General features: G+C 38.4%; 1 protein-coding gene across 8 annotated transcripts in view; it reads left to right on the top strand.

The window, feature by feature from the left end:
* RASAL2 (RAS protein activator like 2) overlaps nt 1–24,464 on the top strand; it is a 358,420-nt gene that overhangs the window by 168,889 nt on the left and 165,067 nt on the right. For 7 of the 8 annotated variants that reach the window (XM_072648552.1, XM_072648551.1, XM_072648550.1 and 4 more), the window contains exon 2: nt 13,679–13,806. In XM_072648552.1, the coding sequence (XP_072504653.1) occupies nt 13,679–13,806 (128 nt within the window). Of the gene's footprint in view, nt 1–13,678; nt 13,807–14,599; nt 14,721–24,464 lie in introns of those variants that run through there. The other variant, XM_072648553.1, reaches the window with a different exon arrangement.

Raw genomic sequence — 24,464 nt, 5'->3', positions numbered from 1 at the left:
TATGATCTAGAATGTCTTGATCTAGAATCTAATATGATTCTAAAAATTGATTTAGAACTGGAAGGGACTTTACAGGTTATTTAATCCATCCCCTAATTTTACTGATGAAATTGAGTTCAGTGGGGTTTTGAATTTATTAAAGACATCCAGGTCTTTAGCAAATCTGGAATCTGAACTCAGGCCATTGACTCCAAGTCCATTTTTCTTTCCACTATGCTACAGAGATAAGATAAATTCAGAATAATTCTGTCTCTTTAAAAATAATTTTTTAAAAGTGAGAAAACAATCAAATGGAGCATTATTTTAGCTAATGTAATTCAGTTTCATCATCCATACTCTTATAGTGAAAGAATATAATGGATCAGATGCCATTATCATAGATTGCAGGTGAACTGTTTCCATTTAGTCAGTTAATAAACATTTATTAAGTGACTGGCATATGAAATAATTTCTCCATCTACCTTGGACTGCTACCCAGAAGTAGCGTACTGTATTTACTGAGAATTCATAAGAGTTATCTCTATATGGTAGCTCTACAATGAGTACCATTTAAGACAGCAGAAATTGCTCTGGGATAACCAAGCATCACCACCACCACCACCACCACCACCACCACCACCATCATCACCACCATCATCATCATCATCATCATCATCATCATCATCATCGAGCAGCTCAAGAGAGTAGCTAAACCCAGAGCCTAGGAGTACATTCACAGTTAGGGGGTGGTATTTGGATGATGAGCTAGTAAAGGAGACTGAGAAGGAGTAGTCAGACAGGTAGCAGGTGAACCAAGATAGAGTAATGTCTTTAGAGAATCTTTCTTCAGCCAGTCATTTTTCTGAAATGCAAAGTCTGTCTTCCCATTGGCATGTGTTCCAACAAAACAACTGCAGATCCTTTCCTTTTCATTCTCTTCTTAATTCTTTTTAGTCTGACTTCAGATCTCATAATTCAAATAAAACTGCACCCTTCAAAGTTACCAGTGATCTCTAACTGCCAAATCTAATGTGTTTTTTCTCAAGCCGTCTTATCTTCAACTTATATGCAGCCTTTGACACTGTTGATCACTGTCTTCTCCATAATATACTTTTCTCTAGATTTTTTATAACACTCCTCTCTCCTGATTCTCTGAGAACCACTGATTGTTTCTTCTCTATTTCCTTTGCTGGATCTTTGGCCACATTAGCCCAATAAAATGGGGGTCCCCAAAAGCTCTCTCCTCGCCTTCTGTTTTCCCTCTACATGATTTTATTTGGAGATCTCATTAGCTCCCATGGTTTCAATTGTCATGTCTATGCAGATGACTCTCAGATCTACTTGCCCAGCCCTAAACTCTCTCCTAACCTCCTAACCTGCCTTTTAGACATCTCCAGTTGGGTGTCCTATAGACATCCTTAGTATTAGACACTTCTTTTACTGTCAAGAGTACTGCTATCCTCCCAGTCCCCCAGTCTGTAATCTAGGTGGCATCTTCCACTCTTCATTCTCTGTCATCCCTCAGATCCAGTCAGTCATCAAGTCCTTTCATTTCCCTTTTCCCTCTTCTCTTCTGCGGCCCTGGCACCACCTTTGTGCAAACCCTTATCACCTCATGCCTAGACTTTCTGGTTGGCCTCCTTGCCTCAAGTTTCTCTCCATTCCAAACCATCCTTCTCTCTATTAAATTAATCATTCTATAACTTAGGTCAACCATGTCACTCTCCTATTCTGTCAGCTCCAGTCGTTCCTTGTTACCCCCAAGATTAAATGTGAAATCTTCTGTTTGGCTTTTAAAGCCCTTCATTGCCTGGTCCCTTCCTACCTTTCCAGTCTTCTTACCCCTTCTCTCTGTGTACTCTATAATCTAGTGACAATGGCCTCCTGCTATTCCTCACACATGACATTCCATTTCCTGACTTCAGACATTGTCACTAGCTATCTGAAATGCCTGGTACTCTCTCTCACACCTCGTCTCCAGCTTCCCTGGCTGCCTTCAAGTCTCAACTCAAGTCCCACCTTCTGTAGGGACCCTTTCCCAGTCTTCTTAGTACTTTATCTTTGAGCTTACCCCCAATTCATCCTGTATATATCCTATTTGTGTATAGTTGTTTGCACATTGTCTCCCTAGTTAGACTATTTACTTCTTTGAGAGCAGTGACTGTTTTTGATCTCTTTTGCATCCCTAGCACTTAGCATAGTTTCTGGTATAGCAGGTGCCAAATAAATGCTAGTTGACTGATTTATTAACTGCCTGCCAGCTTTGCTGAGTTCCTGTCATTCCTCTCATTGCCTCCTACGTCTTTGGTTCTCTTGACTCCCCCGGTAGTTAACTTCCTTTCTTTTCCCGCTTCTGTCGTCATCTGATCATCTGCCCTTGCTCCCTTGTTTCTAATGTCTCAAATCAGATTCCCCACCCAGTAACTCAGGTCTAATTTATGATGTGTCTTTCTGTTTGATATAACCCCGGGGATTCTCAGGGGATCTTGCCATAATTACCAAACAGGTATTTGATTGGTAGTTTTTCAGCTCTGTCCTTCAAAACTCTGAAAATAGTCATACATGCAAGTGAGCTGAGGGACGACAATGCACAGCCACTGTCTTTAACTCCTTCAGAACCATCTGCTTTCCAACATGTTCTTCAGCACATACATCTCAGAGGCAGTTTTTTTCCCCCAAGTCCTTATTACGTTTGTTTCTCCTCGGTATTTTATCTGACAGTCTGTTTCTTCTCAAGTTGATCTAATCCTTATAAAAATGTTTATTTTATGGTCAATTCAGCAACCAAAATATAAACATATGAAAGGGGTAGAACCTGCCAGGTGGAATTCACATCTCTGTAGCTTCAAGAAAAATTTATTTGCAATGATCTGTGTGCCTGTGTGTGTATATGTATTTGTATCCCTCCCAGCCCTTCTCCTCATACTTTTCCCATTTTTTTTTATATCTTTTAAATTGCCACAGAAAATTGAAATGTGGGGAAACTACTAATGTTGTTAAAAGGCCAGTTGAAACTCAGTGAAATAAGAGGGCATACATTTACTCCTGGGGGTGTCCAGTAATACAGTTATTGTGCAGTGTTAACTTGGAATGTAGTAAAATATACAGCTGTTTGTCCACCTGTAGTAGACTATCACGTCAAACAAACAAAATGCTGGATATGAAAGCATGTAACAATTCAAAAGCACTTCCTTCAACTTATGCTCCAAGTAGCTCAGAAAAAACTTCAGAACAAGCATTTCTTGTGGATCATAGACAGAGCTGGAAAGTACCTTAGTGACCATTTTGTCCCACATCCTTATTTTACAGATGAGGAGACAGTGGTGGGAAAAGCTTGTCCTCTTATTTTCGCAAGTAAATTGCTTCTATCTCACCCATGTTTGTCTTACTGTATCCTTTCTCTTTTCCTTTCCAATGAAATCCTTTTAAAAAAGCATTCTGCAGTTACAGTTTGAGGAGACAAGTTCTTAGCTTACCAAGAGAACTCAGGTTTTGTGGCTGTTTAGTGATGCCTAATAGACTTTCTAGAGGAAAGGAAGAAAGGCATAGTGTCATATTAGATAGTCTGGTATGTCACATGATGTGACAGGCAGTAGTGATGCCCTCCTTCCCAGTGTGTTTAAGGGAAGGATTAACAGAGAACAGAGGCCTTATGTTTTTTTTCTTTTTAAGCTGTAACTGTGTTTTTATTCGGTTTTGAAGGGGAACATATCATGACCTTCAGTTCTCCTGGTAGACTAAATGACCTGTCTTGAATGCTATATTATAATGGTGTTAGGTAGAATTAATTGCATTATACTGTATAAATATGTGTTCTTGTTAAGAGTTTGCATTTTAATCTCTGGGGATTAAGTTGCATTTCTTTTTTGAAAGTCTGATAGATCCCAATTGTACTGGTTTGCTTAATATTCTTTCTTCTATTTATGTTTATATCTAAACACCTAAAAGAACTGTGGAAAAAGGCAGTTGGGGATTCAGTAATGTACAATGCTTTCTGTATTCAGGTAATCTCTACCTAGTCTGTTTATGAGTAAGAGTTTAGAGAGAGAGAGAGACAGAGAGAGAGAGAAAGAGATATTTGTATTGAGTATCTGTGTCTTCACTCCATTGTGATGCCTTTTGTAAAGGTATTTAATGGACAGTTATTGAATGGAGTCTTTAGGATACTGCATATAGATGTACAACTTCATAGAGGACAAAGTAAACACCTTTGTAAAAATTTGGCACAAAATTTGGCACAAGAAATCTTCCTTTTGATTCACCTTACCCAAGAAATTTGAAGTACTAAAGAAAAGTTGAAACTTACAAATTAGGAGTAAAGCCACTGGGAGTGGGTCTGGGGAAGAAGCAAGGTGAAGTAAATAGGGCAAAATTCTGCATTGCTTGTTCTACTAATAGTACTGTCATCTAAGTGTTTTTTAAATGGACCAGTCATTTTTAGCTGTTGTTGAGAGTGAGGTTTCAGTCTTCCTTGATAAAGGGAATAAGGTAGCTTAAAGAAATGCAGTCCACACATGATTTTCAGATAGTTTTATCTAATTATTTAAAAGTGATATGAAACTTTTTGTTGGAACTGTTTCTAAGATTAGCTGACTTATTTTTAATCTGATTTTTCTTCTCCGGTCCACCTTGCAGTGAAATACCTAGAAGATGGACATCGAGTAAGAGGAAAAAAATTATTAAAGTTGGCAAATTCACATAATTACTAGGCTTTTTTTGAATCACAGAGAGATGAGCATCCATCTACAAAGCAGTGCTGCTTCTGTCTAAACTTTGAGACCAATAATACTGCTGGATATTCTTCATGTAGATCATTCCTTCTCTTTAATCTTCTGACTTACTGCCTTGCCCTTTCCACTTACTGTAAAACATGCTCAGGTCTCCACTGTCTTTAAAATAAAAACAAGACCTTCATTTGACCTTTTCATCCTCTCAAAGTTATGCTATAACTCCATCTCCAGTTTTATTGCCAAAGTCATATGACTTGCCTTAGTCTCCCCCCAGATAATCCAGATGTTGGGCCCTATCCCTATTCTTTCCAATGCTATTTTTACTGCTAAATTTATTAGCCTTTTCTGTTTTTATTCTTTTAGTGCTCTGCATCTTAAGGACACATTTGAATACCACTTCTTCTGATCTTCTGATACTCTTATTTCTCTGACCTTTCCTTCTCCTTTTCGTCATCATTCATCACTATAACTTTAGCAAGGATGTCATTTTTTTGTCCTCTTCTCACTGTTCTTTCTCCCATAGTGATTTCACTAGCTTCTGTGGGTTCAGTTGAAACCTTTTACAAATGATGCCCAAATCTATCACTACTCTTTCTCCTGAATTTGTCTAGCATTATCAATTAATTGTTGACTATCTCTATCTGATATATAACATGTCCAAAATTGAACTCATTAATTCTTACCCCACCTATTCAATCTATTCCTCCCCCAGAATTCCCTGTTTTTGTTGAAGACACAAAATATTTACTCAGTTGCCGAGTCCTATTGATTATACATACCCCCACAGCATCTCAGTATCCCTCTTCTCCTTCACTCATGTGGCCACCATAATTCATCTTTTGTTGACTCTGCTTTTAGTAATATTGAAGTTGCTGGTATACTCACCATTGAAAATAAGATAGTAAACATATCAATCGACAATTAAATTCAAGAAGTCTTTATTAAGTGACTCCATTTTGTTAAGCACTGTGCTAGGCTCTATGTATACAAAACCAAAAAGGACCATTTGCCCTGAAGATTGCATTTTGTGGACCACAAACCAGTCATTGGGAAATATTAGTTTTTGTGCACTATAACTTCTAAAGTTTCCTTAAAGATAACTTAACTCTTCCCTTCCCTCCCCTTCCCTCCCCTTCCCTCCCCTTCCCCCCTCTCTGTCTCTCTCTTTGTAAATGGTTTGCTTCCTTTAGAACAGCACTGTATACATGGTACTATGCTTTAGAGATTACACAGGAGCAGAGATGGGACTTTATATAAGGCTGACTGCCTTTTTAAGCCAAAAAGGCTTCATATGCTGACAACCCAGCAGTTCAATTAAAAAATGATTCAACTGGAAGCTTTTAAAGCCAGAGAACACTAACAGATTCTGATTAGGACTTTGTCAGGAAAGTCAGATGGATTCAATTTACATTCTCCACTTTATCATTGTTCTTGTAGTGATGAGGGGACTATGTGTATCCTGGGAGTTTCTGCTTTTAATGAGTTTTGCTTTTTGAGTCATTACTTATTGCCCTAGTAGAAATCTAATGTAATTCTCATTTTCAAAGTTTGAATAGCATGCGGCTGTGTAGTGGTTTACCTAATAAGTAGGGTCTACTGCTATGGAAGAAGATACTGTTCTCTACCCTGATTTTTATGGAAGAAGGTTACCAACGTTTTCTTGCTTAGTTCTTGCTCAGAAGGTTTCTATTCAGCTAAATTACAGTGGGCAGTATAGGTCACATGTCTAACTTATGCATGGGAGTTAGTCATTCAAATGAAATCTTGTCTAGGCCACAAAACCACTAAATTTATATACAAAGTTGGCACATCCCTTTAGGTTTCAGGAATCTGGCCACTTGACTCTAAAAATATGCCTTGCATTATGGGAGAAATGTATCTTTTAGTGGTTCAAGTAATCTGTTTGAATGGATTGTGTATATATTTTTAATAAGACAAACTATGACAACCTTGCAAGCAAATCAGTCAACAAACATTTATTAATCTTATTCTCTGTTAGCATTAGCCCAAGTTCTGGAAAGACAAATATAAAAGTGAGGCAGTCCCTGCCCTCAGGAGCTTACTTTCTGCCAGGGGGAGAAGGGCTGTCTTTTGCTCCTGAGTAAGTTAATGCTTGGTGAGGTTGGAGTGTGAGGTAATCCTGGAAGAATAGGGCCAAAATCCAAGGTAAAAGTGTTTATAAGAGCAATGATTCAGGCCAGTAGGTTAGTGCCAGATCAGGAGACAATATATAAGGAGTGCTTATGTTGCTGACTGATTCAACCTTTCTCTCCCAAACTTAACATTTTTTTCTTTTTAGGGCAGCTACTTGATTTGCCCTCCCTTTCTTTCATTACCTGCCCAAGTATCTCCCCCAGAAATCCATTTTGCTGTGTTGCCTTAAGTTTCAGTCATATTAGATGGGTTCATATTTGTGCTTAATGAACTATATTAAGGCCTCATCTCTTTTCTCTTTTAAGTATTATGAAAAATTTGCAATCTAGTGAGCAGTTTAAAGGTAATCATCATAAAATTCAAGTTGAGTACTAGAAAACCATTTGGAATTCTGAGGATTCAATATTAAGGAGCAATAGTTACAAAAATTCCCCTATTGTCCTCATTGACTTTGTTTTATTATGAAGTGCAATTCAGAGTGATCCCTACTAAGGTTTTGGTTTCTATGCATTGGCATTGTTCTGAGTAAGTAGATTTCATTAGCACTTGATTTGGGGGATTCTTAATCAAACTTATTGAACAGATTCAATTTGGGTTGGTCTAGGAAGTTTGTTTTGCTTTGCTTTGTTGGTGGGAGGAGGGGAAGGTGAGAGAGTCCCTATATAACTATGGTAAAAATGGAAAAGAATCTATCGAACGAAAAATCTAAGATAGCTTCTATATAACAATAACTAATATTTTTATAGCACTTTAAAGTTTACAAAATATCTTATGTATCGAGACTGAAAGAGGTTGTATCTTGTTAGTATTTGAGGCAGGATCTGGACTCAGATATTCTTGACTTCAAATCCATTACTCTATCCACTCTGCTATCTGGCTATATCTGCCAGGTGCCAAAAGGGAGCTGTGGTCTCATCTGTTTGGGAATTCCCTACAATGATTAAGATGGTAGCCTATCTAGACCTGCGCATCCTGGGAAACTCTTCTTCCTCTCCTTATGTATGTTTGCCACAGGTGTTCCATCCAATATACTGGATACTTCCAGCCTTCTCCTGACATCACAAGGGTACCACTGGAGTATATACCTGTATCTGCCTGTATACTTGTCCTCCCTCATCCTCACCATATCGTCAGCCCATCTTTGGTTGCTTTGAATCTAACAGGATGAAATTCAGTAGGGATAAATATAAAGTCTTATACTCCCAAACCAAGAAATCAGCTATACAAGTGTAAGATGGAAAGTACAGAGATTGATAACAGTTGGTGCTGGAAGAGATTTGGGAGTTTTAATAGATTACAAGCTCCATATGAGGCACCCATCTGATATGCAGCCAAAAAAGGCTGATGAGAGTTTGGGCTTCATTAAGAAGGGCATATGGAAGTGACAGTCCCACTATGCTATTCTTTTGCCTTACCTCATCTAGAGTTTTGTCTTCAGTTCTAGGTGCCATCATTTAATACTAGAAGAACTAAGCACATCTTTGATGTGAAAATTATAATTTTACTTTAAGATAAATTTTTTTACCCTACCATCTCTTCACTTTATGGACAAAAATGATGCACTGGGAAATTAATGCAACTGGATCTTATGAGATAGTGTTAAATTCTGATCATTCTATCGTTAAGGACATTGCTAAGCTAGAGAGAGTCTAGAGGAGGTCGGTCAAAATGGTGACATTCCATGACATTTGAGGAACAGTTGAAAGAGTTGAGCATATTTAGCAGTCTTGCATATTGTAGCCACTATATAAATGCTCCTTCCATTTTTCTTTCCTCTTATTGTTCTTTAAGACACCTTGAGAGATTTTAATGTATAAATGAGAGAAACCTTATTGGAAGTAAAATTTTAAGGCAATGTTTGCTCTGTTGAATCAAATGCTTTTTCATACTCAAGTAAGATAAGAAAACATGCTTATTTCTTATGAATATCTTCAAAAATGTCTTTGATTTGTGAATAGACATCCTCATTAAGGGATCCTGAGAATAAGGAGTTCATTGAGAATGCTGAGCGTAACAAAAGGCAAGTATGAGAAATACATTGACTCAGTAGAGCAGCTCCTAGAGATGTGTACTGAAGGGGAAGAAACCTAAAGTAAAAATCATCAAGATCAGCAAGTATTTATTTAAACTGTTTAATAACCATATGTATACAAGTACAAACATATATCAAGCTTATGGTTATGATTCAGTTTATTTTTTCATTGTTGTTTTCATTAAACTTCACTGCCTACTTGAATGTTTAAGTTTTCTCTTACTGTAGCCTGAAGTGGTAGCAACCACAATTAGTAATGAATAATAAATTTAAAATAATTCTCTTCCCCAAGAGATTTCTGAAATGAAGCAATTCCTAGTGTTTAAAGATATTTCAATATGTATATTAAATCATCAAAAAAGTCTTACTTAATGGACGTGTATTTCTAATGATTCGCTCCCACTTGAAATACTTCATAAATGCTGACTAATTTATGCCACCAGTTTTTAAGCAGCAATTCTCTGAAGATAGTAGTACCATGTTATTTTATCTGGAAATGATGCCTCACAATATCAAAGGAATAGTTGGGGGACCCCTTGTTGATCTACCTTTCTACCTTCCATAAGTGGAGTGTCCACTGTAATGCCAATTATGTACCACAACAGGATGTCATTAGTCTCTTTACGCTATTTCTAAGGTTTTTCTGCCCTCTAGTGGCAATGTGACATATGTTTTATAAGTCTTTTTTAGGAAGTTTATCAATGATAGAATCATGACATTTCAAGCTGAAAGAGCCATTAGGCCCATTGGCTTGGGGGGAAAGCAGTACGGACAATTTTGTTTAGCCAATGAAGTCACGATCTTTATCCCATCTCTTGCCATCATCCATGGGACTTCAATAATTCTTGTGGACCACTTCAACACCTTGACCGTGCAATGTCCCAATTGGCTTAATTCAAACAACCTATACCACCCTACTTCAGTCATATACCCACTTTGTGCCTTAGCATCTTGCAGAACTGAACAACATGGAAGCATGGAGCTCATGCTGGATTTGGAGTTTGACTACCGGTGTTCAGATCCTGGCTCTGCTAGTTCCTGACTCTGTAGCCCTGAGAAAGACATTTACCATATTTCAGTCTAGGGTTCCCCATTTGTAAAATAAGGATATTGGTATTTACTGGCTATAGTTCCCTTCTTCCTCTACATCTATGAACTTCTGCTCTCCAAGCACACCCTCTTATCATTTTACTTCTCCTTCTCTTCTGATGACTTCTTGCCATCCCTAGCCTTGATCCAAGGGTCTCTCCCTTCCCCTTTCCTTACTCATTAGCTGCCACCCATAATATCTCTTTCCCTGTCTCCCCCTCTGCCCAAAGAATCAGTCTTTTTCTAGGTTTAGGTGACTTGTCCAAGGTCACACATCAAGTCAGTGGCAAAGTTGGGATTAAATGCCAGGCGTTCTGACACCAATACCCACCACCCTTTCTTCCACTGTGCCAAGCTGCTTCTAAAAAAAGCCAAACACAGCAAAAATGGGTCCTTTTGGTATCAGTGATGTTTCTTTCTATTACCTGTATCTTCCACTGTTAGGGAATCATCAAGGTTATAGATTTAGAGAACATGTTATGTGCAGGGCACTAGAGTTGGTCTGGGACTAAAACTACAAAACTAGAAGATCTTTGCCTTAAAGCAGCTTTATACTTTATATATGAGATGAATAAATATGGAATAATTTGGGGAAGAAGAAAACACTAACAACTTGGAGGAATAAGAAAGTAGATAACCTATATCACTTTGCTTCTCTTGTTTTATTCCTGCAAAAAGTAAAGAAATTTAACTGATTTCATCCATTATAACCTATTTATGGTCCATAACCTCAACTGTGTTTCAGTAGTTCTGCTTTGTTCTTGTTGGCTGCCTGGCTTATGTCCCACAGCATCCACTCTAAACATTTGAGCTGAATTGAACCTTTATAGCAGATCACCTAGAAAAACAGCATGAGGTAGTTGAAAAAGAATTCTATCTATAGTCTTACAAGGTGTGGCCACTGCACATGCTATAGCTTCTTGGAGCCACTGGTAAGGGTTGGATGACAGGTAGACATCAAAAGTGGATCAATAGCCCTGATGGGGGCTCAGCAAGCCCTCATACCAGAAGTGCTAATTCCCCCTGAATACTGCAGATACCTTTGGTCAACCATCTTGGCAGGTAGACTAAACCAGGTTGAGGTAAACAGTGGCCCTTAAATTTGTCACTGAGTTAGGGAGATATCTACCCTAAGCATGTGAAGACTTCCCTGGTGGAGTAGGTGGATGTAAACAATGTGTTCCAATAGGCCATGAAGGCAGCAGAAGCAGTCACTGTGGAGCTTGATCAGATATCGAAGACACCAGCATCATCTACTATGTCCTGAGCCATCGCAAATTGACCTGATTTTTGTCTTGCCAGTGGACTTTGATGACCTTGGAAGAGAAAGTGAAGCTGACAACTGTGCACAATTCCACTTCGCCTGGATCCAGTTTACACATGTGTCAAAAGTCACCTGTACTATTTTACTATTTATTATTTTACTCTTCAGCTATTTTGCTATGTTACTATTTTACCTTTGAAGTCCTGTGGCAACAGACTAGTGGTGAAGTAGCTGGTACAGATAAACTGGGAACTGTGGTCATAATCCTGCACACAGGTGGCCTGGGGTATAAGGTTGTCTTCTCGCTGGAGTGACACAGAAGTGTGAATCAGTAGTTCCCTAGGTGTCTGAACAACATTCCTACAGACCACACTGCTTACCTCCTGGCATGAGGAATTGCCTGCTTCACCTAATCCTGGTCTACAGGTGGAGATCCCACCATGTGGCAGAAACACACACACCAAAAAAATACAAACACTTTAGTGAAGATGATTCCACTCACCATTGATATGTGGAACATGCACATGCTTATTATGAACAACACAAAATCCAGTAGACCTGAAAAACAAACAGCTCTAAAACAAAGACTTTCTCAAGGTCTCTCTGAAGGACTTTGGTATTTATTATGAGACAAGGGAGATACCAGCATAGGACCGCTCAGCATGGCATGTCCACATTGATCTTCCCCTCTTGCTCACCTCTTATCCAATTGGTAGCCAGTCAATTACTGAGTCTCAAGAATTCTTCCTCTACAATACTTCTTTTCCACTTCTAAGACCTTCACATAAAGTTATTACCACTTGACCATGTTTCAGGAATCTCCTAATCCTCCTTCCTACATCTATTTTCTTCTCCTTCTAAACTATTCACACTAATGCCAGACTCATCTTTCTTAAGCATACATCTGCTTATGTCACTTTTCTCCCAAAGCTTTTCAGTGGTTCTCCTTTGTTCCTTTTACTTGGCATTTAATTTGGCCATAATTTGGTATAATTCCACTTCTCTGACCTTATCTCGTGCCACCACCTCCCACTTAGAAACTGTTTTCTCTAGCCAGATTTCAGTACATACTATCTTTTCAAACATATTGTACAGTGTTCTACATCTTTGACATTGTTCATCTTTTTCCCTGTTATACCTATCTCTGTTCCAACCACTGAAATCCTGCCTGCCCTTATAATATTAATAGTTCACATATATTTTTAGCCCCTTCTGTTCACAAAGCATTTTCTTACAAAAATATTATTAGCCTCTTTTTACAGGTGAGGAAACCAACTTACAGGACAATTGACTTTCCCTAAAGTCAGACAGCTCTTAAAGTGGGAGCATTAGTATTGGAATGCTTATCTTCTGAATTTGGCCCAAAGCTCTTGCTAATATTTTATGCTGTCTCTGATACCACCCAACTCTTAGAATGCTCTTCTGATCCTTCGTCCTTTCAGTGATTCCCTGGAACTTACATAGCACATTGCATCGTTCTTTTGTTCTGTAGGTATTTGTGTTTGTGCCCTCTCCCTACCAGCTTGCAGGTTCCATAATGTCATTGGTTATGTCACAGTGTCACAGTTCTCTACATATAGATGTTTTCAGATGTTGTTGAATTGGATTGACTTGAACAAGCCATCTCTCTCCCACTTTGTGATTCCTTCCTCCTAAAGCAGGAGTTCTTATTGGCTTTTCTTTTTTTCGTTTCCTTTAGATCTGATGAAGTCTATGGAACCCTTCTTAGAATAATGTTTTTAAATAAATAAAATGAAACAAATAGAATTATAAAGGAAAGCAATTACATTGATTATCAAAATATTTTTAAAAATAAAAAAACTTAATGACCCCAGGTTAGGAACTCCTATCCTAAAGAGGGAGGGGAGCAAGCATTTATTAAGTATATGTATTTATATATTATTAGGTACCAGGCTAAATGCATTATAAATATTATCTCATTTGATCCTCACAGCAAACCTGGGAGGGGAAAGTGCTGTTATTTCCCACATTTACAATTGAGGAAACTGAGATAGATTTGCCCAGGGTCACACAGATAGTATCTGAAGCTGGATTTGAACTCAGGTGGTCCTGATACCAGGCATACCTTCTACTTGAACCCTAACTCTATCTTATTCTTTTTACTCTGAGTTTCTCCTGATTTAAATTTAGGGGACTAATTTTTTTTTTCATTTTGGCATAATGAGAACAAAGTACACAAGATGAATGTATTTCCATCTGAGTCCCAGGTTGCTCCAAAAAGTCAATTTGTTACCTTGTCCAGATTGCATTCGTATTTTAAGTGTTTTTTTAAGTAAAGTTTAATCTTTGAACTTAATACTTAGAAATACTTTCCTAAATATTTTGTTTTGATAGAGAATCTTACAGTGATGGCTAATTAGACACACTAACAAGCTGTCATGACTTTTCTTTTTTCATTTTCTTATACAGATGTGAAAGGGCCACCCACTCACCGACTGTCCTGTGGCCAGTCTCCCTACACTGAAACAACCACATGGGAGCGGAAGTATTGCATACTCACAGACAGCCAGTTGGTGTTGCTCAACAAAGAGAAGGAGGTGAGATGGGTGTTATTGAGGGTAGCCACTTCTCATTCAGGAGATCAACAACAGTTTTGTTTACACTTGGAAAAAAATGGGAGAGTTCTAAAGTATACACTAGAAGTAACCTGCCAGTGCTTCTAATGCAATAATGAACTAGTGAAGCAGCTGAGGAATCAACCCAATAAAATGGGGAGAAATTGGATTAGGGAAGAGCCAAATTAGAAAGACTTTAAGAAACTTGGCCTGGGACCACCTTAATTATGTCTTTCGTTATACTCTACAGAGCTCTGAATTGCTGAGTAACTGCTAATGTGCTTTGGTGGAAAGATATTTCTTACCACAAAATTCCTACTTTGATGAAATCACAGGTCCAATGTGGGGCAAATGGTATATAATAGATATAAATTAATAGTATTCAGCAGTCATTTCCATTTCTAAGACTCTTCACAAAGAGAGGAACTAGTGAAATGAATTCTTCTTGATTAAGTGAAGAAGGTGGGAAAAGTAATGATATCTGAGTTGTAGTCAAAAATAGAATAATCCTAAAAAATTAAAAATGAATATTTCCAGAAGTAGTTTGGTGGGAGGAGGAAGAGCAAAGAGTTGGTAAGTACGTATTCCCTGATTTATAACATACTTTAACAAAAATGAAACCAGCCTGTTTGGTCACTAGGCAGTGTTAAATAGTGAAACATAACTTTTTGCTTCTGATTACTTTCCCTTGGAAATTGATTATTTTTTTTCTGACAGTTGGGGGTGGTTTTTGTCTAAAATGGTTGAACATTATATCTTCGCCTCTCACTTTTAGAATCCCATGCTACCTTCAAGACTGAACTCAAGCTTCATCTTGCAGGAGACCTTTTCCAGTCCCCCCAAGTACTCCAGTTTTTCCTCCTAGGATTACCTTCTGTCTACTCTATATGTACCCTGTGAGTGACTACAAACATATGTACTTTGACACATGCACACATACATATATACATACATGTAACCCCATTAGAATGTTGATCCCTTCAGGAGAGGGACTTTTTTGCTTTTTTTTTGTATTCCCAATGATTGCAGACAATAAAGACTTATGACCTACGTAAAATTCCCAGGCTAGTGAATTCTGTGAGACAGTATTTCTAGTTTAGTTTTTTTCCCCCCAGCTGGATTTTTTCCTGTTAGGAATAAATCCCTTAATTTCCCACCATTATTTTATCTACATTTCCACTAATACTTTTCTATTCAAACACTCATGCAGCTGTTTCTGTACAATATGCAGTTCTGCAGCAAATATTCTGAATAAATATTAGTATAAGAAACTTTCCATTATTATCTATAGCAGTTGAGGAAAGTGATTTTTTAGTATATTTTAGTAGTTTTTAGTTATAATACTAAATCTTGATTTTAATCAAACTATTTTAGTTGAAAGCACACTGCATGAGGATTTGACCGACTTAAGTTGGAATGTTGACCCTGCTACTTAGTTGCTATGACCTTCGGCCGTTTCCTCCACTTCTGAGGGCCTCAGTTCCCTCCTATAAAATGTGGGTAATTGGCTAGCTGAAAACTTGAGTCCCTTTCACCTATAAATAACATGACCTAATTAATATTATAGAGCTTATTCCTTTAGCTCTTTCCTTTTCTAAGAGCTGCTGAGAAGCCTTAAAATGGACTGACACTCCTTTCTGCCCTACCTCATAAGAATGAGCCTGAAGACAGATAAGCTAAGGAAGAAACAAAACGTTTGATAATACAGATTCTTAAAAATCTTTCTTTACAAATCTTACAAATGTTAGAAAATTTGGTCCCTAGGTATCTGAAACTATGTTTTAATTAAATTAGAGATAAAGTCAAAGGATAATAGATTTAAATCTGGCAGAGACCTCATGAGCCATCTAATCCAACCCCCTCCTTTTATAGATGAGAGAACTATGGTCCTCAGTGGCAGATAACCTTTCTGTGCTTACACAGATACAAAGTAACAGAGGTTCCATTTGAATCTGGTTCCTCTGACTCCAAGTCCATGTTCTTTCTGTTATACCACACTGAGGAATTTCCTCTTATGTAGTGAGGTGACTTCAAGTACTGGACATTCTTACTGTGAAACTTAATAGTTTCTAACTACCCATTTCCCCAAGGTTCTTATAGGTCTATAACATAAATTGGGGGGGGGGAGGAATTCCTTTTCTTTACTACCCCTCTTTATTTTGTGCTATATCAGGTTGTTTTTTTTTAAATGTTTAGCATCATTCTTTTATTTTTTTAATCTTTATTTTTAGTTTTCAACATTCATTTCCACAAGATTTTGAGTTCCAAATTTTCTCCCCATCTCTCCTCTCCCTCCACCCCAGGACACCGTGCATCCTAATTACCCTTTTCCCCAATCTGCCCTCCCTTCTATCACACCCTTCCCTTCCCTTATCCCCATCTTCTCTCTTTTCGTATAGGGCAAGATAGATTTCTATACCCCATTACCTTGTATTTCTTATTTCCCAGTTGCATGCAAAGACAGTTGTCAACATTCATTCCTAAAACTTTGAGTTCCAGCTTCTCTCTCTTCCTCCCTCCCCACCCATCCCCACTGAGAGGACATGCAATTCAATATAGGCTATATATGTGTAGTTATGCAAAAGACTTCCATAATAGTCATGTTGTGAAAGACCAACTATATTTCCCTCCATCCTATCCTGCCCCCATTTATTCTGTTCTCTCTTTTGACCTTGTCCTTCCCCAAAAGTGTTTACTTCTAATTGCTCCCTCCTCCCATTTGCCCTCCCTTCTATCATCTCCCCTACACCTCACTTATCCCCTTCTCCCCTACTTTCCTGTAGTGTAAGATAGATTTTCATACCAAATTGAGTGTGCATGTTATTCCCTCCTTAAGCCAAATGTGATGTGAGTAAGCATCACCTTTTCCCTCTCACCTTCCCCCTTTTCCCCTCCATTGGAAAAGCTTTTTCTTGACTCTTTTATGAGACATAATTTGCCCCATTCCACTTCTCCCTGTCACCTCCTAATATGTTCCTCTCTCACCTCTTAATTTTATTTTTTTAGATATCATCCCTTCCTATTCAACTCACCCTGTGCCTTCTGTCTATGTGTATATAATCCCTCCCAACTACCCAAATACTGAGAAAAGTCTCAAGAGTTACAAATATTATCTTTACATGTAGGAATGTAAACAGTTCAACCTTAGTATGTCCCTTGTGATTTCTTTCCTGTTTACCTTTTCATGCTTCTCTTGATTCTTGTGTTTGAAAGTCATATTTTCTATTCAGCTCTGGTCTTTTCATCAAAAATGCTTGAAAGTCCCCTGTTTCATTGAATGACCATTTTTTCCCCTGAAGTATTATACTCAGTTTTGCTGAGTAGATGATTCTTGGTTTTAATCCTAGTTCCTTTGACTTCTGGAATATCATATTCCAAGCCCTTCGATTCCTTGTCTTTCTAGGTGCTTACAATATTTTCTCCTTGACCTGGGAACTCTGGAATTAAGCTACAATATTCCTAGGAGTTTCTCTTTGGATCTCTTTCAGGAGGTGATTGATGGATTCTTTCAATATTTATTTTGCCCTCTGGTTCTAGAACATCAGGGCAGTTTTCCTTGATAATTTCATGAAAGATGATGTCTAGGCTCTTTTTTTGATCATGGCTTTCAGGTAGTTCCATAATTTTTAAATTGTCTCTCCTGGATCTTTTTCCAGGTCATTTGTCTTTCCAATGAGATGTTTCACATTATCTTCTATTTTTTCATTCTTTTGGTTTGGTTTTGTAATTTCTTGGTTTCTCATAAAGTCATTAGCTTCCTTCTGTTCCATTCTAATTTTTAAAGAACTGTTTTCTTCAGTGAGCTTTTGAACCTCCTTTTCCATTTGGCTAATTGTGCTTTTTAAAGCATTCTTCACTTCATTGACTTTTTGGACCTCTTTTGCCATTAGAGTCAATCTATTTTTAAAAGTGTTATTTTCTTGAGCATGTTTTTGGGTCTCCTTTAGCAAGCTATTGACTCCCTTTTCATGATTGTCTTGAATTGTTCTCATTTCTCTTCCCAATGTTTCCTCCACTTCTCTTATTTGATTTTCAAAATCTTTTTTGAGCTCTTCCATGACCTGAGACCATTGTGTATTTATTTTGAAGGTTTTGGATGCAGAAGCCTTGACTTTGGTTTCTTGTGAAAGGGTGGGGCCTGTTCAACAAGAAAGTAACCTCCTGTTTTTTCCCCTTTTTTGGGCATTTTCCTAGTCTGTTACTTGACTTTTGAATCCTTTGTCAAGTGGAGGGTATACTCTAGGGACTTGTAAGTTCTCAGTTCCTCCAAGGTCACGTAATTAAGGGAGAGGAGCTTACTCCTCTTCTGTCTTGCGTACTGGTTTGGGAGCAACCACAAGCTTTTCTGCCCAGGATCTGCGAGTAGGATTCCCTCTCTAGAGCCTCCACCAGCGCTCTTCCTCACCTTGGGATCGCCACTCAGGGCTGGGATCTAGAACAGCCACTTGATTTCCTCCAGGGTCTTTAGGCTGAGGGCTCCTAAAATGGATGCTGCTGTCTCAGCAACTACTGTCACCCTGGGGCAGGGCCAGGGCCAAGCCACATTCCCTTCTCATCCAGGTGAAAGTGCTTTCTCACTGACCTTTGAAGTTGTCTTTTGAGTTTGTGGGTTGAGGAATCCGGGAATTGCAGCTGCTGCCCAGATTCTGCCTGCTCCATTCCTGTCCCAGCCAGCGCTGCGTGGCCAAAGCAGGGCTGTGCTCCTCTCTGAGCCTGGTGCTATAGACCCTTCCTATTGGCCTTCCAGGCTGTCTTGAGCTGGAAATCTTTTTCACTCTATTGTTTTGTGACTTCTGCTGCTTTAGAATTTGTTTAGAGTCATTTTTTACAGGTATTTTATGGGCTTTGGTGGGAGAGCTAGTGTAGGTCCTTCTTTCCACTCCACCATCTTGGCTCTGCCCCCTGTGACAAAGATTAGTGAGGAAGTGCTCAGAAAAAAACTTTAGTTATCCTTAGTAAACTCAGTTAACCATATGAGCTATGTCCTGGGATGCTGAAAGAAACTGACATTCTTACATAAAAGGAGATATACCATAATATTAGAAATATATGAAAGTACTGAGTTTAGAAGAAGGGGAAGGTTAATAGGAGGGACTCTTTAGATTCTAGGCTGATGAGCTTGATTTGCATTTCTTGTTGAATTCTATAATGCATTATTTAAGGTATAGTTTGATAACATTTGAGAAAGGGAAGTAATAATCACTGAAAAGGTAGTCAAGAATGTCAGATGAATCTTCCTGACTATATTTTCTATGCTGAATCCACTGACTGATCTAGCTACCTAGCGGAGCTTAGTTCCTTGATGTTAGATAAAATGATGATAGACAGGAATACGCCTGAATTTCAGCAAATGATGGCTGTCCTCATAAACAAGCGAGACAGAAAACACTTAAGTTGTCAAAAAAGGACCTCCCTAGTCTGGTCACCTATGCTGGATAAAAAAGGATAGAGAGACAAAAAAATGAAACATTTCCAACTTCCAGGTACTTACATTCTCATTGAGGGAAACAACATATGTTGAGGTAAATAAGTACAAAATATAAACAAAGAAATTTCCAGGTCATTTGGGGGAATGAAGAAAGGCCTTGGGTTGGAGGTTGATTTGGTTTGGCACTGTTTGAATGACTAGCTACAAAGCATAGTTATCCACAGACCCATGTCAACTTGGAATGAGATCTCTAGTGGAATCCTTCAGGAAATTGTCATATCCCCTAAAACTTTCTTTGAGTGACTTAGATGAAGGCATGGAGAGTATGTTTATCAAATTTTCATATGACACAAAGCTAAGAAAAATAGCTAACACATTGGGGAACAGAGCGAGTATTCAGAAAAACTCAGCAGTTGAAATAGATAACTTGTAAGATGCATTTTAAAAACAGTTCTATCAATACAAGATAAGGAAAGGGGTAGCTAGACAAAAGTTAACCAGTTGAAGCCCCCAGATGCTTTTGAGATTATAATCTCAATATAAGGGGACAATGCAATAAAGCAATCAAGAAAAGGATTGTGTTTTGAGGCTGCAGGAAGTAAATCGAGAAAGAGGAAGGTCAGAACACTTCTCTGCTCTGTGTTAGTCAAACCACACCTGAATTAGGTTCAGTTTTTAGGGTTAGGCTATCACATTTTTGGAGAGTTAATGATAACCTCAGTACATCTAGAGATGAACTACCAAGGTGAGAAGAGTGAAAAATATGCGATATAAAAATGAGTTGTAGGAACTTGGTTTTCTTAGCTAGAGAAGAGAAGTCTTAAGGAAAATGGGATGGCTGTTTCAGTACTTGTAGAAGAAGATTGGAGTTGTCCTGTCTGCCCTCTAACGATGGAGAGCTCTGATTCAAAGGTGGGAGTGCAAATGAGGCAGGTGTAGTTTTTTTCTTTTGGGGTTTTTTTTTAGTGTTTTATTTTTCCCCAGTTATATGTAAAAACAATTTTTAACATTTGTTTTTAAAACTGTGAGTTCCAAATTCTCTCCCTTCCTCCTTCCCCCTACCCTTCCAGTTGAGAAGGCAAACAATTCAATAAAGGTTGTACATGTGTAATCATGCAAAACATATCCATAATAGTCATGTTTGTGAAAGAAAATATAGATCCCCCCCAAAAAAAACACTCAAGAAAAATAAAGTAAAGAAGAATACTTCAGTCTTTATTCAGCAGGTATAGTTTCAAAGGAAGGAAAAGGTTCTGACCGTCTGAGTGTTCCCAAAGTGCGATGGGCTGCCTAGGGAAGTAGCAGATTACTTCTTAGGAGAGCTCTTCATGTTTAGGATAGAAGCTACACTTCTCAGGCATGCTGTAAGAAAAGGAAAAGGAAGGGAATAAGCATTTATATGGCACCTACTGTGTGCCAGACACTGTGCTGAACACTTTTACAAATACCTCATTTGATCCTCATAACCATCCTGTGAAATAGGTTTTTGTAGCTGAATAAACTGAGGCAGACAGAGGTTAAGTTGTAGAGGGTGGTCTTGTGAAAGTAAGGGTTAGAGACAAATGATCTCTGAGGTTCCCTTTAGTTCTGTGGCTCTGTTTGCTCAGGAGTGGAAGCCTTAATGTCCTCCAACTTGGTATTTAAAGTAAGGACATATAAGAACAGCACAAACAAATGTGGGCCAAGTAATAAAAGTGAATTGAAAAAAAAATTGAAGAGTATTGAAGAATTGACAGAAAAGGGTCCATTCTGTCCTTTCTGTATTTGGAAAAGTGGGTTAAGTCTCTTTTGGCAAAGCAGCATATGAAGCTATTGCTGCAGCTGCTGCTGGAATGACAGGTTTAGGTTCCGATGGTTTTTCTAAAAATCCTGGCTGACTTCCTTTAGGCAGAGGTTCCAGGACAGGCTGTCAGCCCTCTTCTTCTCACATACCTGTGGATGTCATCAGAAATAGAAATCTCACTCTAAGATTTTGTGTTTGCACAGTTTGGAATCCCTTGAAATAAAGAGTTAAAAAATTTCCAGCTAAAATGGTCTAACAACTGTTTTAAGCCCTAATCAAATAATCATGGGGTGCTTATTACTGTGTTAGATCAATTAAGAGGGTTCTGTGAGAATTTAAAACGAATCTTTAGCTTGGCATACAGTTGGAATGTGGGAGGATTATATTAGTCTGTAGCACCACTCGGGTATTAAGTCAGTATGTGGCATCTTTTAATGCTCTCTTACACTGCATGTTTCCTGTTAGAAATGGAAAAAAGTCTGTTTGGGGTGTATACATGGGAGGAGTGTTAAATACACCAATTATCAATTTGTGAATATAGCAGAAGAGTAAATCCAGGCAGTATACATAAAGAAGAGCCTGCCAAGATTATCACCTTGAGAAATGACTCATTGGCTTAACAGATTGAGCCAAATAGACATTGCCCATGTGTGATAAAATATGCTTCACTGCCTGAATGCCAGGAAAGGCCCCAGCTGGCCTGGCACCATCCCAGTCCAAAGATAGTGTGGGGGTTGAGGTGGGGAGAGGGGAGTGTTGAGATTTCTGAATCCTACTTTCTCCTTGAAAGATAAAGGGATGCATAGCCAATCAGATTAGAGTTAAAAGAATTAGAAGGACTGAAATATCTGGCATGGTCCAGCCAGTTTAAAAAGGCAAAAAGAAATCTGGATTTATGTATTTCTCTCCCCTGATCTGCAGGTCATCTTGACAAGGATAAATTTGATTCATTTTCTATTACTATAAACTGCTTCTGTTTGGAATTTTATAACTGCTAAGTGGGAAGCTCCTGCTGAAAACAAATTGACCCTTACCCTGTTACATGCATAGAAAACAATAACTGATATTTGGAATATGCATCTTGCTTTAAAGGACAATGTTTACACTCAGATGAAAATCCAAACATAGTAGACAATCTTTTTCTACCCTTTTTGCCCCTGACATGGCTAATTCTAAGTTAACTTTCTCATACTGCCTCCTAGAGACATTTACCATCTCTATAAAAGCCCCATCGTGTAGAATAAAATAGTACCTGTTCTGGTATCAAGGTAGGAGAAGTAGTGAGATCTTGTCCACTGGATTAGGTGGGTTTTTCTCAGTGACACATCCATCTCTTTCCTCCTGCATGGTCTGAAGGTCATCTCATCTAGCCATGGGTGGTTTTTTGTGGCTAAATCATAGATATATCTAGGTTCTCCAGAGATCTTGTCATCTTCTTGCCTCTCTGGTGATTGTGATTTGTGTTTATTTATTTTCTCTCTTCCCTTATCTCCGTACTCATATTCCCCAGGTATTTCAGGTTAGACTTTATACCTTACCTTGTGTGAGCTAAAACATAGATATATGGGTTTCAGCTTACACTGGCTATCTGCCTTATTTGTGGAAATATTGAAGTCCAAAAAACTAGCTGCAATGTACAGTGACACTCAGAATCACCTGTTGAACTCTGGAAAATCCCTTCTCTGCTCTCATTCTCTTGACCTACTTTTCCCACTGCTTGATTTCTGAAGGTGTCCTTTGTTCTCCTCTTGGCCTCTGTTGCTTTGATCCCTTCCTGGTCTACCAGCATATGAACCCTATTTTGACTTCACTTATTTACCTCTTTTTAAAAATTAGGATTTCGGAAGAACAGATTTCTGAGGGATATGAAGAAGTATAGGTGTGGAATCCCATGGACTAAAAATTTCCAAGAAAAGTTAACACAAGTGTAATGAGATGTTTCCAAGAATGAAATTCTGAAGATGCCAAGGAAAAAACATAATTTTGATGAATAGAAAAAGCATGTGATTGTACAAAGAGATGGATCTGGATGCAGAAGGAACTCATTGACTAGTCCTGATTTTAAAAAGATATGTAGGATAGAAGCAAAGAATGATAACATGATAAATACGGAAATGCCATGATTCTGTAAGAGTTTTGTCAGGAGCTCTAATGCTCCAGATGAGTAGAGGTTGGCGAAAGGCACCACAAAGTAGTTTTGTTTGATTTTAGCTATTTTGGGCAAAAACAGAGAATTTTGGAAGGGGCAGGGAACATAGGATGATGATAATGGGTGGTGGACAAAAGGGAGAGCTACTCAAATCATATTTTACTTCTCTTTTTGTTTTTGGTAATAGAGAATAATATTTGAATTTTAAAAGGACAGACTGAGATCAGATCCCTAATAGGAAGTTGCTGCCCAGAAAAAGTAAAGAGATTATAAGAGAGCACTGCGCTGCCTTTTATCAGTCCATCAACCAGTAAGCCTTGGTAAAGTGTCTCCTTTGTGCCAGGCACACTGCCAGCCTCTGGAAATACAGAGATCAAAATTAAATAGTCTCTTCCCTACATGAGGTTAGTAAGAATGGTGCTAGACTGGGCTTTAAAGGAAGCTAGCGATTCTAAGAGATGGAGGTGAGGAGGGAGCAATCCTAGTAAGGCATGGAAATGAGAGATAGAATGCTGCATAGGTAGGAAGTAGGAAGGTTGGAAGGAACTTGAATGTGAAGCAGAAGAGGTTTTATTGATCCTAGAGGCCGATATTAGAACGTCTTGCACGAAGGAGTGACATGATACCTATGCTTTGGGAATGTGACTGGCTGGGTGGAGGATGAATTGGAGAAGGAAAAGATGAGGCAGGAAAATCAGTCAAGAGGGTACTTCAGTAGTCAAAGGTGAGAGGTGACAAAGACCTGAACTAAGATAGTGGCCATCCAAATGAGTAGTAAAATGTATATGGATGAGAGACATGCTGTAGTGGTAGTGGAATCAATAAGATTTGGCAACTGATTGAGTATTGTTGCTGAGGGAAAGTAAGGAGTTGACTATGACTTCATGGTTTTTTAACATGGATGGTTTGAAGGCTGATGCTACCCTTGGCAAAAAGAAAAAAGAAATAAGGAATTTTAGAATAGGGAAGTGTTTTGGGGGAAAGAAAAGTTTCATTTTCAACATATTGGGTTTGAGATGTCTAGGGTAATCCAGTTCTAAATGACCAGTAGGAAGTTGGTGATAATGTGGTTGTAGCTCAGGAGAGAAAGTAGAACTGGATATTTACATCTGAGTTATTTGTATAAACAAAGTTGGGAGCTGAAGGCAGACACTTGGGGTATACCCACAGGTGATGTACAGGATATGGATAAAGAACTAGCAAAGGAAACTGGCAAGGATTAATCAGACAAGTAAGAGTAGAATCAAGAGATAACAGTGTCATGAAAACCCAAGTATCTT

This window comes from Notamacropus eugenii, chromosome 2 (assembly GCF_028372415.1).
Source record: "Notamacropus eugenii isolate mMacEug1 chromosome 2, mMacEug1.pri_v2, whole genome shotgun sequence".
Taxonomy (NCBI): Eukaryota; Metazoa; Chordata; class Mammalia; order Diprotodontia; family Macropodidae; genus Notamacropus; species Notamacropus eugenii.
This window is presented reverse-complemented; position numbering and strand designations above follow the sequence as displayed.